The sequence below is a fragment of the Telmatherina bonti genome (genome assembly GCF_933228915.1).
Source record: "Telmatherina bonti genome assembly, chromosome: 2".
Lineage (NCBI taxonomy): Eukaryota > Metazoa > Chordata > Actinopteri > Atheriniformes > Telmatherinidae > Telmatherina > Telmatherina bonti.
In genome coordinates this window covers 26133521-26148068 of record NC_136620.1, presented here as the reverse complement: position 1 = coordinate 26148068, position 14548 = coordinate 26133521, and the positions used below count along the sequence as shown (strand labels likewise).

The window sequence follows — 14548 nt, the reverse complement described above, 5'->3', positions numbered from 1 at the left end:
TTGTGTGTCATGTGTGTGTAAAAAGCCCTTAACACTAAACACTTCTGATGGCTATGAGTACTCACAACACTTGAGCTCAAAAGAACAGCATCAATATTTATTCTGTGCTTATGAATAAATCTGCTGTAACACGTGACAATACTTAAGGTTTGTTCTGTGATTTGTGTGCAAAAGCGCTTAATGAGATGGGAAGATCATTTTGCCTGTAGTAAGCTGTGTTTAAAGCTATTTGACAAAATTATGTGTTTTGGGCATGAAGTGCTGTTTTTGATCATATTCTTACGAAATGACACAATGCCTTCTTTATTATTAAGAGGACAGTTGCAGATGAGAAGGCGGATACCATCATGTGGCTGGTTGGCTGAGTCGCGTACAGTTTTTCCCAAGGAATTGAAATGCTGTGAAATGTAAATGTAACAACACTTTGAGTTTTTGGAAGCTGAGGAGGCCAATTGCTGTTTGAAAGAGAAAATGCATTTGCATTTGCATTTATACTGTTTGAAAGGGTTTTTAGTTCAATTCAGTATTATGCAAATAGTCCCAATTCACAGCAAAAAAAAGAATAATCTCAGGGCATTTTATTGAGATAAATTCCCTTGCTGTGAGCACTTAGTGACAGAGGCAAAAAAATTTCAGATTTTCAACAGTTTGGGGACCTCTTTGTTGTAATTTGCATGTAATATTGCACCAAATGTTTTCATTGGGTTGCAGGTCTGGACTGTGAGCAGGCCATGTTTTAGCAGCCAAACTGAAAGATGATGAAAGCCTCAAAATTCTTGTAATTTACATGAAAAACATGTTTGTCACACAGTGGTGAAAACCTTCCCCATCTTTACGCTTGAAAAACCACTCTGTGTGATGTTCTTCACATACCCAGTCATGTTACTGTCTTGTTGTCGATTAATCTGTTTAGTTATATAAAAAATTGTATTTCTTTTACTGCTGTTTATTATGTAACTTTTTAGCCTTTTGCTTCTTCTGTTACAACGTAAACGTGTAGAGATTATGATCATGTTTTTTTCAAAGAGAAAGAAATGTTTCCATTTTAACTTTTAATGCATTGTGCTTCACGTTTTTACTCTTTGTTTCCTTTTACAGAAGAGATTCCTCAACGTTTCTGGAAGTGGGGCACAAGAAAGTTATAAGCTTGATAAAATCTTTCATAGTCACATTCATGTTATGACTCCATGCAAGGCTCTCCTTACAGTTAGACTTATTAAAAATACATCATATATGGAAATATTAAAACATATCTGTTTTAGTATTAAAACCATGATTTCTGTAAACACATTGTGATTTATCAGGAAAGGATTTGAACAAGAACCACAACTCTGTCTCACAACATTGTCAAAAAATTTTTATTTATTTGTTTTTATTTAGTTGTCTACTGATCCTTTGTTATTTTTTGATAGTAACTGAATTAAACTAATTTATGAACATGGCATCACTGCATAAAATGAAACAGCCAGGGAACAATTTTGGCATCCCATTTAGGAAAAGAAAGCTTGCATTTGGAGCATGAAGAGGTCGTGAGCATGGAGTTACTTGTGACTGTTCAGCAGAACAATCAATTTTGAGCCTCATTTCAGTGACTTTATGTTGAGGAGTTCTTTGGATTTTATTGCAGTTTGTGTGCACTTTTCAGCTGCTGTTTTGTCACTGTTTTACACATTATAAACTCTTTGGTTTGGATTAGTGAACATAAACACAGCATTCCTGTTCATCAGCACGAATACAAAATGTTCTGTCTCTGAAGTATTTCAGGTTTTCTGTGAGAACAAGCATGAGTGGTGAAAATACTGATGGAAGCCAAAAAAGGATAATCTAAAAAAAAAAAACATAATATTTATAACCATCAGGAGTATATATATATATATATATATATATATATATATATATATATATATATATATATATATATATATAAAAATATGTTCTGTGCTCATCAACAATATAATAATATCAATACTTGTATCATTAATGTAGGGATTAATACTGAAATATTGAGACTCCAGATACCGGATCTTTATGCTTTAGAATTGATTTTTATGTTAGAATATCAATATTTTTGCAATCTGAGGTAAACATTTAGTTCATCATGAACTTAAATACAAAATGTAACTCAAATATTAGGATCTTGTCTAAAATACATCCAGTTGATGGGAACTCCGTTCCCTTCCGCCTGTTATTGTAATAAGTAAATTGAGGCACAGTGTAGTGTAATTTCATACAATGAAATTATAAAGAGGAAGAGGAGGAGAGGGACAGGTGCTGTAAGGCTGAGACAGGATCCTTTGGATGCAGCGGGCAGATACTTTCAGGTACAAATCACTAACCAGGCATTGAGGGGGACAACGTGGAGTTGTGTGGAACTGATGCTGAATGTTCAGAAAGGGATTTTTATCTGTTTGACGGGATCAGGTTTTTGTGTTAATATTTTAACGAGAGTCTTCATCATTGTTAATTTATGCTCTTTTGCGTACTTATATGGAGGCGTCGCCAGTTTCACACGGAAACGTGGAGCAGTGACCACAGTAAAAGAAGAATTGGGACCTTATCATGTTTAAAATGTTATGAAAACAATAAACTTATCATATTGTGACATGATAGTTTGATTGTAATAATGTGAAATGTATCATTTATAATGGAATAAGTTTTATTGTAGGAACATGAAACACAGAGTACTGCATGCAGATACGGTGAACAAAAACATTTGGAGCGATATACATTTTATGTAAATAATTTTTGTCAAATAGAAACATTTCGGTTGGTTTGTCAAGGATTCATTGTTGTACTCAGATTTGTACACATTTGTTAAATGTGTTGGTTTTGGTCAACATGTTCAGTGGTTACGTCTATGGCCTTGCTGTTTTCTGAAAACTTAAACTGAATTATAAAGGCTATATACATTGCTATACTCGGAGCGTTAAGCTGCTAACAAGAAGATGTATCCTGTTTGGTTTATCACAGCATCCTCCAAGCTTCACCATCACAGTCTCTCCCATCAAGTAAAACTTAATCCTACTTGGTACATGAGATTTCTCTCATCTACGCACAGTTTCTATCTAATTTTTTTGTTTGTTTGTTTTCTGTCTAAGCACAGTTTCCTCATTCAAAAACGTAATTGTTTCATAATCCAGGTTTTCACAAAACCTGTCAGATTATAATGTAATAAGTTTTGTGTTTTTACAATAAAATATTACACTAAACTTTTGTAGTTACAAACTTTGTCATGCGTCGCAGCCTTCATACTTCCATGTGTCTTTTACGTTGCAATAGTTATCCCTTGACAAGTCATTGGGTCGCAGCCAGGACACTTAGAGTGTTTATGCAAAGGGTTTCAGTCAATTCAACCAGAAGTGGGTAATGCTCTTCGCTACCACATTTTAAACTTTTTCCAACCATCCAAAAACACCAGAAGAAGTTGAAGAAGAAAACTACAAAGTTTGTTGCTGTTCTGGTTACATAGCTATGCAACTCAACACTACCTCCATGAGTTCTTCTGGTATTGCTCTGTTTTCTGCGTCAAGCGGTGGACACTGAGCCCCTTAAAAAATAGACCAAATTACTTGAGTAACCAATACTGAAGGGAGAAAAAATTGTCAACCTGTCTGCATATCAGTCTTCTGCGTTGAGCATAAATGGGCCTTAAAGCATCCTGTTTTGTTATGAACGTTATTAAATATGATTTCGAAAGAAATCTCTACAATAAATGGCTATATGACTTCTGCTTGGAGCGATATGTATCCTTGAGATCAGCTCACATCAATGCAATAGGCCTGGATTTGGTTGATAAGGATGCCTGCAGAGGCTGGGGTTCATTAAATACTCAGTAAAACAGCCATAATCGGGATTTATAAAATGAAAATACAGCTGAAAAATAATTAATAGATACCATTGATAGATAACACCATCAGTCATTCTCATTTAACAGATGACTGAACACTTTAATATGTAGTGGTTGACAAACATGTAAATATTGTGGCATTTCTATTTTAAGTGAGCATTTTCCTGGTAATTGGTCTTTTTATTTCCTTCAGTGTAACCTGATTTGAAAGTGATCCAAACACATTGACTTTTTGTACAAAGTATTGGTAAAAAGTTGGTATCGCCAGTACTGGCTTGAATTTTACTTGATATTGGATCAGGATAATTTTAAAAAAGATGTGGTATTACATATCACTAATCAGTGGATCAATACAATAACTGAATGATTTAGTCATTACAAAGACTTTGCTTCTTTGCTGTGGTTATGTTTGTAACCTCTTTGTCACAAATTGTTTTGCTTTCTACCTCTAAAAACAGTCTTTTACTTGAACATGAATGTAGTTTATGAAAGGCATGAAAAAAGATGTATCACGCCGGTGATAGAGAATATATTCACAAATCTATTAAACTCATAAATCATGGTTCATGCTGTGTGCTGCGTTACAAGAACTCTCCTCATACCGCTATCTTTTAATAAAAGGTCTTAGTCTTATACTGTATGAATCCTGCTCTTGGTGTTAAACAGTGTCAGTTTAAAACTAAAATGTGTGGTATTGAATTCTCTGAGTGCATCTTTGGTCACTTATATATATCTTTGCAGAAGACATCTTTATTGATCCTGACATGATAACTCAATTGATTGAGTGCTAAGCACAGTGAAAACCAGCAGTCTAAAGCTGAAGAGAATCCATTTAGCAATGCTCTTGCACATTTCAACAAAGTGATGATGAGGCATTATGTGAGTCTGCATACCAATCTCCATGACCAGACAAGCCATTTTCATCTGTATGTAAATGCTGAGTATGTAAATAAGCCATGCGGCACTAGAGGAGGAGACAGCTCTTGGGCTTGGATTTATCACCTGCACGCAATTTGATCCACTGATCTCGTGCCACACACTTTGCATCTGATATCTTTTACAACACATCAACTTTGAGGATGGGACACAGCCCCATAATAAGTAATATTTCCCCTTTTCATCCATTCACTCGAGCTGGGTCAGGGTTTCAAGGCTGTTAGATTGGATGGAAGTGGAGCCAAGCAGAGCAAATGCTTTCTAACAACAATGAAATCGAGGTGATGTGTTTTCTCACATATCTCCTCATTTCCTAATGCAGTGATGCTGCATTCATTTGGTGTAACTTTAATCTTGTTCTGGAAAATTCCATTAATCTTCAACATTGCTTGCAATACAAAGAAGAATATAAAAATGCTGAGCTATGGAAAAAAACACTGATGCCATATTTTACATCCTCACACCACGCTACCAAGGCCCATGTGCACAACATGCTAGTCTATTTCTCTGCATAATGCAGCACTTTCGAAGTGAATTAATGAAAATCCCACACGTGGAGTGTGTGTTACTGGTGCCGCCTCGAAGACAGGTTGTCAAAGAAATCGAATCAAATGGGAGGACAGCCATTTTGTCCTTGCCATATAGATTATTTATCAATCTGACCATCCGCAGTGATGCATGCCTGCTTTTAAAGTCAGTTCACATACACAGCAACCTCACATCAACCTACCACCAGGCTATAATCTGTTTTTCAGTTTAGGGTTGACTGACCACAAACACACATTCTAGCAGACATTATGCTTCAGTTAAAAAAAAGAAAGAAAGAAAGAAAGAAAACGTACAGAGATAATGTCATTAAAAACAAATTTAAGGAGCAAATGAACATCTTTGAAGTTTCTGCCTATAACATATGATGTAATAAATCTGTAATAGATGACTGGCCATAAAATATTAATCAATCATTCAACCCACACCTCCATAACAGCCTTTTCAATGTCTGACTGCTTCTGCAAAACTGTTCCAGCAAGCAGAGAGGATGAAAGCGATGCAGGCGCTTGGTATTTTCAATTAAACAGAAAAACAGAAGCTCTGTGTCTTTTCTCTTTTCCAGATTCTGTCTTTTGCAATGATCTTAATCTCCTCTGAGGATGGCTGCCTGTTTCCGCCCCTCGCTCTCACTCCTCCATTTCGCAGTCATTTGCATGGACAGAAAAGAGCTGGTACAGAACACATCTCAGTTCCTCTCATTAAATCACCTGTCACTTCAGGACCATTATGCCATCCTCACATTAGCATCACCTCTTGTCCCCAGTAAAGCACCTGGTGGGGTGGCGGGAGGGAGGGAGCAGCATGAGCCTACAGGCAAAATGCAGCCTACACATCTCACATCAACCACTTGTGTTTTACACCATAGTACACCGCATCACTCATAATGGATTGCTGATTTTCAAAGTGTGTATAATGTGCACAATGCCAAGCGATGTAATGTATTCCACTGTACGTGAAAATTACACCCATTGCGCTACATAATCAAACACACCAAATGTTCTCGCTGACTGTCGTGTTTTGCAAGAATAAAAAAAAAGGGGTGAAAATTCTCTGCATTGCCTGCCAGGGGCACAGTAACTTATCCAACCACATGAGAACTAAATCAAGAATGCGTTTATCTCTTGGGTACAGAAACAGTAAAAGGCCCTCCAGATTGTTCCTGTACATTTCAATTATTTTTGACATGAAGTGAAGAGCTAGTTCAAAAAAAAACTTGGCACCAAACTGAACTATCAAGTTAGCACTTTGGATTCTTGGCTTTGATTGCCATGACGATGAGGTGTCAAAACTGGCAAGCATGATAATGGTTATACTTGTGGTTGTTTATGGATCCTTCTGTGACCCTCTTGTGTGTTAACCTTGCTTCCTATGTTCAATATATCATATCCTGAGAGTTTTATAGGGCTCACTTGTCAAGCCTTTCTAGTTGTATTTGGTGGGCGGAGCTGCAGCACAGACGACTTAGTGATAAATTCAGCCTCTGATGAGTGACTGCCATGTACAGGCATGTTTGTTGCACTTTAGGACAATGCACACAGTAAATGTCACAACAAATCAGCAATTACAATGATATCTCCTCTTGGCATTATCGCTACAGTATAAAAAAAATAACGTATGTAAATTTACAGGGACATTTGAAGTCTTCAGCTGTGTTATTGTCACATCATAAACTTTAATACAGTCTGGGAGGGGCTCAAAATATGTTACAGTAAAAGCAGATGCCATAATTTGTAGGAATTTACTGAAGCATTGTGTGGAGAGGGGGCAGAAGCACAGAATCTTTGTTTTTAAAGTAAATTGAATAAGAGTAAGTGTTTATTCTCATGAAAAAGTCTGATTATGTAACTTGCATAAAAGCTTGGTCTTGAAGCTAACCAGCAAGTGGTAAGTCAGAATCGTCTCTTCTGTATGATGTTTTCTGGGACTGCTCAGGCTGTCACTGCCGATCAAAAGATATCCGCATGCTTCATTGAGCAAATGTGCAAATTTCTCTGTTTTTAGCTGTTTTTTATGCCCACGTTGTATAATACTGCACTTCTGATGACAAGGATAAGGCAATGGTTCCCAGTTGTTATTGTTTATTCCCATTAGTAGCAGTGGCATCAGTTGAAGGACATGGCACTGAACAGTTACAAATGTTTTTTTCTTTTTTTTCTTTTTTTGTATCAACTCAGACCAGTTTTTTTTTTAAAGACCTTTAAAGTGATGTGGAAACACTGCAGAATGCTGTGAGTGGTCAGAGGGAATAATCAACTGTGTTGTGGATGCAAACAACTAGATCCCTACGGCACTATTCACTTTCATTCCTTGCATTTTATCTTTTTCTATTTTAGCTCTTTTTGTCTTTATTTATTTATTTTTTTTATCTCTTTTTAAAGTTTGTTCTTAAGGTACATTTTAATATTTCCCCTACACTCTGCTGTTTTGCTTTTAATGTTTTAAGTGAAGCCCTTTGAATTGTCTTGTTCATGAAATGTGCTATAGGCTACAGATACACTTGTCTTGCCTTGCCTTCCAGCAGCACACACAACACACTTCCTTGATCCACGAAGTGGTTTGAAAGTCTGCCACACAATTCAAAAAATGAGTCACAGATATGTGCACATGGGATCGTATACGGTATTCAAGAGCAGTGACTGCATGAAGAATATATGTGCATGTGAATTTAGGTTTTACGGGTCAACCGCTGACTAGAGTTGAGGTCTGTAATACTATGTTATTATGACCACTCCCAAAAAATATTTAAACCTTTTTGAACTAAAAAATCTTTTGCAAGCTTGTTGTGACAACCATGCTAAACCTTTAAAGTATATTCCTCAACTGTAATTTGCTTTGATTAGAAGTGTCTGCTCAGTAAATATGTCATAAACACACACACACACATGTTGTGTCACCACAGCTTCAAACATGATGTGATGATAAACAGCTGATCCCACCTCTATCAGGGGGATACTGTCTGCAGTGCAAAAAGAGGAAAATGTGATGGGAAAACATCATAAGAAAGTAAAGCTGCCAGTTAATCACTGCAATTTTACAGTGGAAATAAAGTAAGGATGAGGAAAATGAAGGATAGATGGGGCGAGTGTGAGCATTTAAACTGAGGATGTTCTTGTCAGAAACTGAGGCCCATCGTGTCTATCAACCCTAATGTTTGTCTGTGTCTTGAGAAACGAATGTATGTCTGTTCCAGACTAAACCCTGTCCTCCCCACTCTTCTTCCCTAGTGGGTTGCGCTTGACTTCCACCGTTTTCACAGCTGCTCTCAGCAGTGCACTCCATTACACCTTAAATCACTTAAAAGATCTGAAGCACCAAAAACTCCCTCTGCAGCTAATTCACCCTGACCGCGTGGATCATCGAGAGAAAATAAGAGGACAACACTGCAACATTGGATTCCACCTTAACAAAGTGCACTATTGTCTCTGAATTAAAATCTATTGCTTCTTTAATTGGGCAGCAAGTCTCAAAATTATACTTTACCACTGTTTTTCAATGATACAGCAGACCGCCATGCCGCAGATAAATATCTCTCATTTTATTTCCAGTCAGCCAATTTTGGGAATGCAGATCCATTTCAACAGATGCAGATTTTTCTTTGTTAGACATCCAAAGGCAACCACAGAGATTAAGCTCGATAAATAGGGAGGGATAAGTGGGTCTTGTCCCGTGTTTGGTGGCGTAGAGCAGAAGACACAGAGGCATGACACGCAGCTGCACAGAGCTATTGATTCTCCACTGGTCACCAGGCACCCTCTTCCCTTTCTTTCAGGCTGCCTGCCAAGAGTCTCTGAACAGGAGCCCCTGCTCTACCAATGTCTGCACGTCTGCTTAAGCACAATCAATGGGCCATCAGCAGGGGAGAAAACGCCCGCCACTGTCTTTACTTCCACAAGGTTTGAGCCGGGGAAATTGAAAATATATGTAGTGGAAAGGCATCATGATAGCACACAGCTATATAGCATGATAGGCTGTAGAATAAGATCAAACACTTTGCTTTCAAATGTAGGTTTAAGTCATCATCGCCCCTGTTAGTTTATTGACAGCATATTTGCCACTAAATAAAAAGGCCAAATAATTTGTACTTATCTAAATAACTGTTTGCTAGACGTGGGTCCTTTTTTCCCTTCATTCAGGACCCTAAAACAAACAAAATAGCTAATTTCCTCTGATCTAATCAGCATTTGAGGGTTACAGGAGGAAAGTCCAACAGATGTTTTCCTCATACCATTGTTATTACAGACAATGGCAACCTTTATTTCAGCTCCACAGGTTGAATGAGATATGATCCTTTAAAGGCACACTTAAACACGATGATGAATCATGAGAAAGGGTTGACTTTGCCTCTTTGTGATGACTTTTCTGCCTCTCCACCGGTGGTCCACTATGCAGCATTCTGCACAACTGGAAGGCTTCAGTTCATGTTGCAAATCTGTCAGCCGGGCTGTCATGGCTCACAATGGAGTGACAGAGACGTCCCCATTACCGAGGACATTTCACTTTTGTTCTCCCACACAAAACATCTTTTTCAAATCCATCTGAACCAGCACAAAGGGGAGCTGAATCCTGCAATATTTATTTGCACCCAAAAGATAAATATTATAACATCTTTTATCTTTTAATTTAAATAGAAAGCATGGCCAGAGCTGGATTAAGATGGAAGCTACAGCCATCAGGTCGTGCATATTATTAGTACTGCTCTCACTAGTCATATCCAGGGTGAGCTGTCGTTGGACTGGTACTGAGTGAGCAGCATTAAGAGGACAGGACAGCCACCAAGTCATTGTCACTGGCTGCATGAGAGCAGACAGAGAATTTGTGGTGTGAAAGTGAACATTCCTGATAAAAAGAATGATTATGGTGATAAAAATCAAGAACTGCAAACGTTGCCTGCAGAGTTGAAAGGAGCTGAGTTGCGTCAATGCAGATGTGAGGACTGACAAAAACAAGAAAAGGATGCAGGATCTGTTGTTCTGCTTTGTGAAGATCAGTTTAACCTCAGATTAAAGAAAAGATTTACATGAACAGTATTTGGCTGCACCCATCTCAAGCACACATTTGCCACATGTACACACACCTGAAGTCAAACATTGCTAAGGATATGCACACAGAGCCAGTGGCAGTTTGTTTTGCATGTTTGATTTTTGGTGCTAAAACATCATTTCAACAAGACCTCATTTCTGTGTCACCGTCAGAATGGAGGGGAGTTTACACTAAACACAAAGCGTCTGTGCGCAGTTTACAGTTGCAGCAGTGAGTAGAGACGCAAACAGCCAATATTTCAAAAGAAATCAGGACCCTTCTGATCATGACTTCGACTCGTTTAATCTCCGTCTTCTGTTTATTTATATGAGCTGATGAAAAAAAACTAAATGCTTCCAATGACAAAAACTTCTCAGCACCTTGGAAAACGTGTCGTTCCGGAGCGCTGCGCTGAAGTGAATAATGGTAATAACAGCCCGGCGGTAGTAATAATACCCACACCGAGCTGCTGAGCGCTTGAGTGCGCTCATCAATACGAATTAATGTGATGTAATCTTCTTAACACTGTTTAATTATTTTATGCCACATCAGCACATGGAACAGCTGACGGTATTCATAGGCATGAAATTAGCATTCAAATATTTACTGTACCTCGTTGAAATGAAGATGAGCAGAGAGGAAAATGAATGAGATTGAGGGGGGCGTGCGCGCGCGCGCTTATGTGTGTGTGCATTTGCAGTTTATAGCGTTGAAGTTTGCTTTTAATTAAACCTCTGCACTTGCCTCTGTTTGGCAGTGTGGTCAAATGCGGCATGTGGGATGTTGGACTGTTTCCTTTGATCCCACCCCCCAACATACACACACACACACACACACACACACACACACACACACACACACACACACACACACACACACACATTCACACACACACTTGTGCCGCTTATTTCTGTAACCTTTCCAAACTATCCACTGAAGACCCTTGGAAACGGACAGGTACTAGGTCTGACCTTCAACATAATAAGAGGAGGAATAGGTTCATTGATGCCTACAGAGGCCTCTGCAGCTGGCCTCTGATTGGCTGAAAGGCGCTCGAGGTCGATTATGAGCCCCATTAACGTAAAGACACACCTGTGGCAGATTGCTCATTAATATAATTTGGGGAAACAATTGTAGGGATCACAGTCATAATGAAAGTGTATTTTATATATATATATGCCACAATGAGACAGTGATGAGGCTGTATCAGTGATTTGAATGTTTATGGAGCCTAAAGGGTTTTCAGGGACTTATGCTGCCACCTACCCCAGTGTTGTCATGGTGACAATGGTGTACCAAAACGCTGCTGGGATGCTGGTGAACTTGCTTGATGGGGAGCCTTTCTCTGCATAAAACATGACCGTAGCAAAGATAATGATGGCCATAGTGAGCGAAAAAAGGAGGAAGCCCAGCTCGGAGGCGCAGCTCTTCAAGGTGTAGCCCAGAATGCGCAGCCCAGCGGAATGCCTGGAGAACTTGAAAATCCGAAACACCCGGAAGACTCTCAGTGTGACGAAAGCTCCACTCACCTGGTCATTGTCGGTCATGACCAGGCCGATGTAGTAAGGCATGATGGCGACCACATCAATGACGCTCATCACACTTTTCATAAACTTGTAGCGGCTGGGCGCTGCGATCAGACGGAGGAGATACTCAAAAGTGAAAATCATGACGCACGCAGTGTCTAAACAAAAGAAGGCCAGCGCGTAACGGTCTCCACAGGAAACCTCCTTTGACCTGTTGGGCAAAGTGCCACAGGGAACCGTCTCCACCACGTTGGCCATCACTGATATGGCAATGAAGAATCCTGTGACATAGTAAAAGACCAGAGCTAAGGTGCTGGTGTGAGGATTTTCAAACGCCCGCCACAGGTACTCCCGGTACGTCAGATTCACAGGCGTGACGTCATTGTTCATGTCCATTTCCTCGTCATCCTGAAGCCTCTCCGCATTTTCGCGCCTCCGGTCTTTGTACTCCTCATAGCAGCAGTCACCAATAATCTCGGGGATGATGCCAAAGAAAGCGAGCTCCTCGTCGTACGCAGAGATGCATTCTTGGCGCGGATAGTGCAGTTTCCCCGTGCGGTAGAAATTCAGGATGTGTCTGAAGATGTCAGGGTCGCGGTCGAAAAAGTATTCGTTTGTTTCCTCGTGGAAAAAGAAGTCTCTCTCCGTGCTGCCCAGCAAAGTGTCCGGGTACCTCTCCAAAGTGGTTCGCCACGTCTGAAACTTAGTCCCACTCACGTTGAGGATGATGAGTCCGTCCTGGGCTTTCCTCTTGTCTTGAGGAGGGATGGGCATCGGGGTGCTCGCCACGGGCATCCATCCTATGGCTGCCGCTCGGGCGAAAGGAAGCCATGCCGCTACACCTGCTGCCATGCTGACCTGTAGTGTTTAATAAGACCCTGCTCCGGTTGTCACAGTGCTAAGGCTCAGAGATGAATTGCATCTGCAGGAAGAACAGCAGATAGAGACACTGATTTGTAGAGGCTTCTTCGTTCAACTGACTCAGTTTTAAGAAAAAAAAACCCCGCACAAACCCCTCATACAGCACAATGCTCTAGTGAGTACCACTCGAGTCGTTTCCAACAATGCCACTGTTCAATTATTGTAACCTACTTTGCGGCAGAATATCAATGAGATTTCCAAACCTCAGCCTAACATTCACCCCGAATTTTCCTTGATTAAGGAAGAAAAAAAATCGAAGCACAATAAAGCACCCACCTTAGAGAAGGTTGCTCATTAAACTGCATCCACGGAGAGTTCAATAGAAGACCTATCCTCGGAGGAGAGCACTTGCGATTCCGCCTTCCATCTATTTGTCACTGCAGCCAGACGGCAGAGAGGGGGGGAAAAACGGTGCATCAACAAGTTAAACAATTCAAGCGGTGGTCTCTCGGCAGAGAGCGGTCATCTGTTCAAGCTCAAGCCTTTCTTTCTCTCTCCTCTTACCATCCGCAGGGCTCACGTGCATAGGTTTTTCCCTCCCGTTGCAGCTACTCCTCAATAAACTCTTGTTCCTCTCGTCGACTGCAAGACCACCCTCCCCCTACACTACCACCAAGCTCCGACTGTGGAGAGACGAGAGAGAAAACCGTATGCAGAGAGAGGAGTGGTCTTATCTGCACCCAGAAATTCCTCTGCTGCTTCACTGTGGGGGGAACTACTCAATGCGTAAAGGCAGTCTAAGTAGGCTGGATCGCCACAACCTTAACTTCACTGTTATGTTTGTGTGTTTTCTCCTGTCGCACGGCATAAATCAACACAGCTGCACGGTGCCTCAGATAGCATTTCATAAGACATCTGAAATGAGGGAGCTTGTTTCTTCATATGGGGATAGTACTGGATTTGGCACAGGAAGTCAATGAAGTCCATCTAAGTTGTCCTTAATCTCGCTAACTAGTTTTTTTTTGTTTTGTTTTGTTTTTTTTTTTTGTTTTTTTTAAAAGCCACGTTTGTTAAAACGACCATAACTCTGTGTATGTTTTTTTTTTCTAAACAAAAAACATAATCTACAGCATATTTTTTTCCAACATTATTGTTATTGTTATTCTTTTGAAGGTCGTTGTTCTGTAATCCTGTTGAACGGCTACAAAAGGTCAGCATCATTGGGTTACACAGCTCTACTGACATTTTCCAACATAACCATAATCAATGAAACGCGTGAGCTCTGTATAACGTAACAGCACGGGCATCTCCGAGGGGATCTCAGACAGCTGTGACCACTGTGAAGCATGTGTTTGCTGCACGCAGGCATATTTGGCTTCAGCTCCACATAACAGACAGCTTAAGGTCCCATTTTAACCACTTTAGGTTTTCAGCACCACGGACAGCTCCTGAGCTTTCAGCACTGCAGCATCAGTCAGCTTCTGGCTCCTCTGAGCGCGTCTGGCCACAGATTCCAAACATGCAACACTGGAGCTCCAGCTTAACTCACACGCTTTCGCAGTCGTGCTCAAGCACGCACATCCTCTCAGCCTTGTGAAAATGGATGCTTAGTCAAGACGAGGTGTGGAAAATGAGCTGCAGCTGTTGTTCTTATTTAAAGTACTGTAATTTACAACAAATGAGTTGGAATGGGCTCCCTGTTTTGCCCAAGGACAGTTTGACAGTATAAGTGGCTGCTGATGGACACATTAGATGCTGCACCAGTCAGACCTTTGCCGACAATGTTTTTATGAAAATGTTTTATTCCTGT

At 40.1% G+C, this 14548-nt stretch overlaps 1 protein-coding gene across 1 annotated transcript in view; it reads right to left on the bottom strand.

Annotated features, from left to right (window-relative positions):
- LOC306771625 (A-type voltage-gated potassium channel KCND2-like) overlaps window positions 1–12729 on the bottom strand; it is a gene marked incomplete at both ends in the record, with an annotated part of 38907 nt that extends 26178 nt beyond the window's left edge. The window contains one exon of the mRNA XM_079260875.1: window positions 11618–12729. Coding sequence (XP_079117001.1) covers window positions 11618–12729 — 1112 coding nt within the window. The remainder of the gene's footprint in view (window positions 1–11617) is intronic.
- Window positions 12730–14548: the final 1819 nt, after the last annotated feature.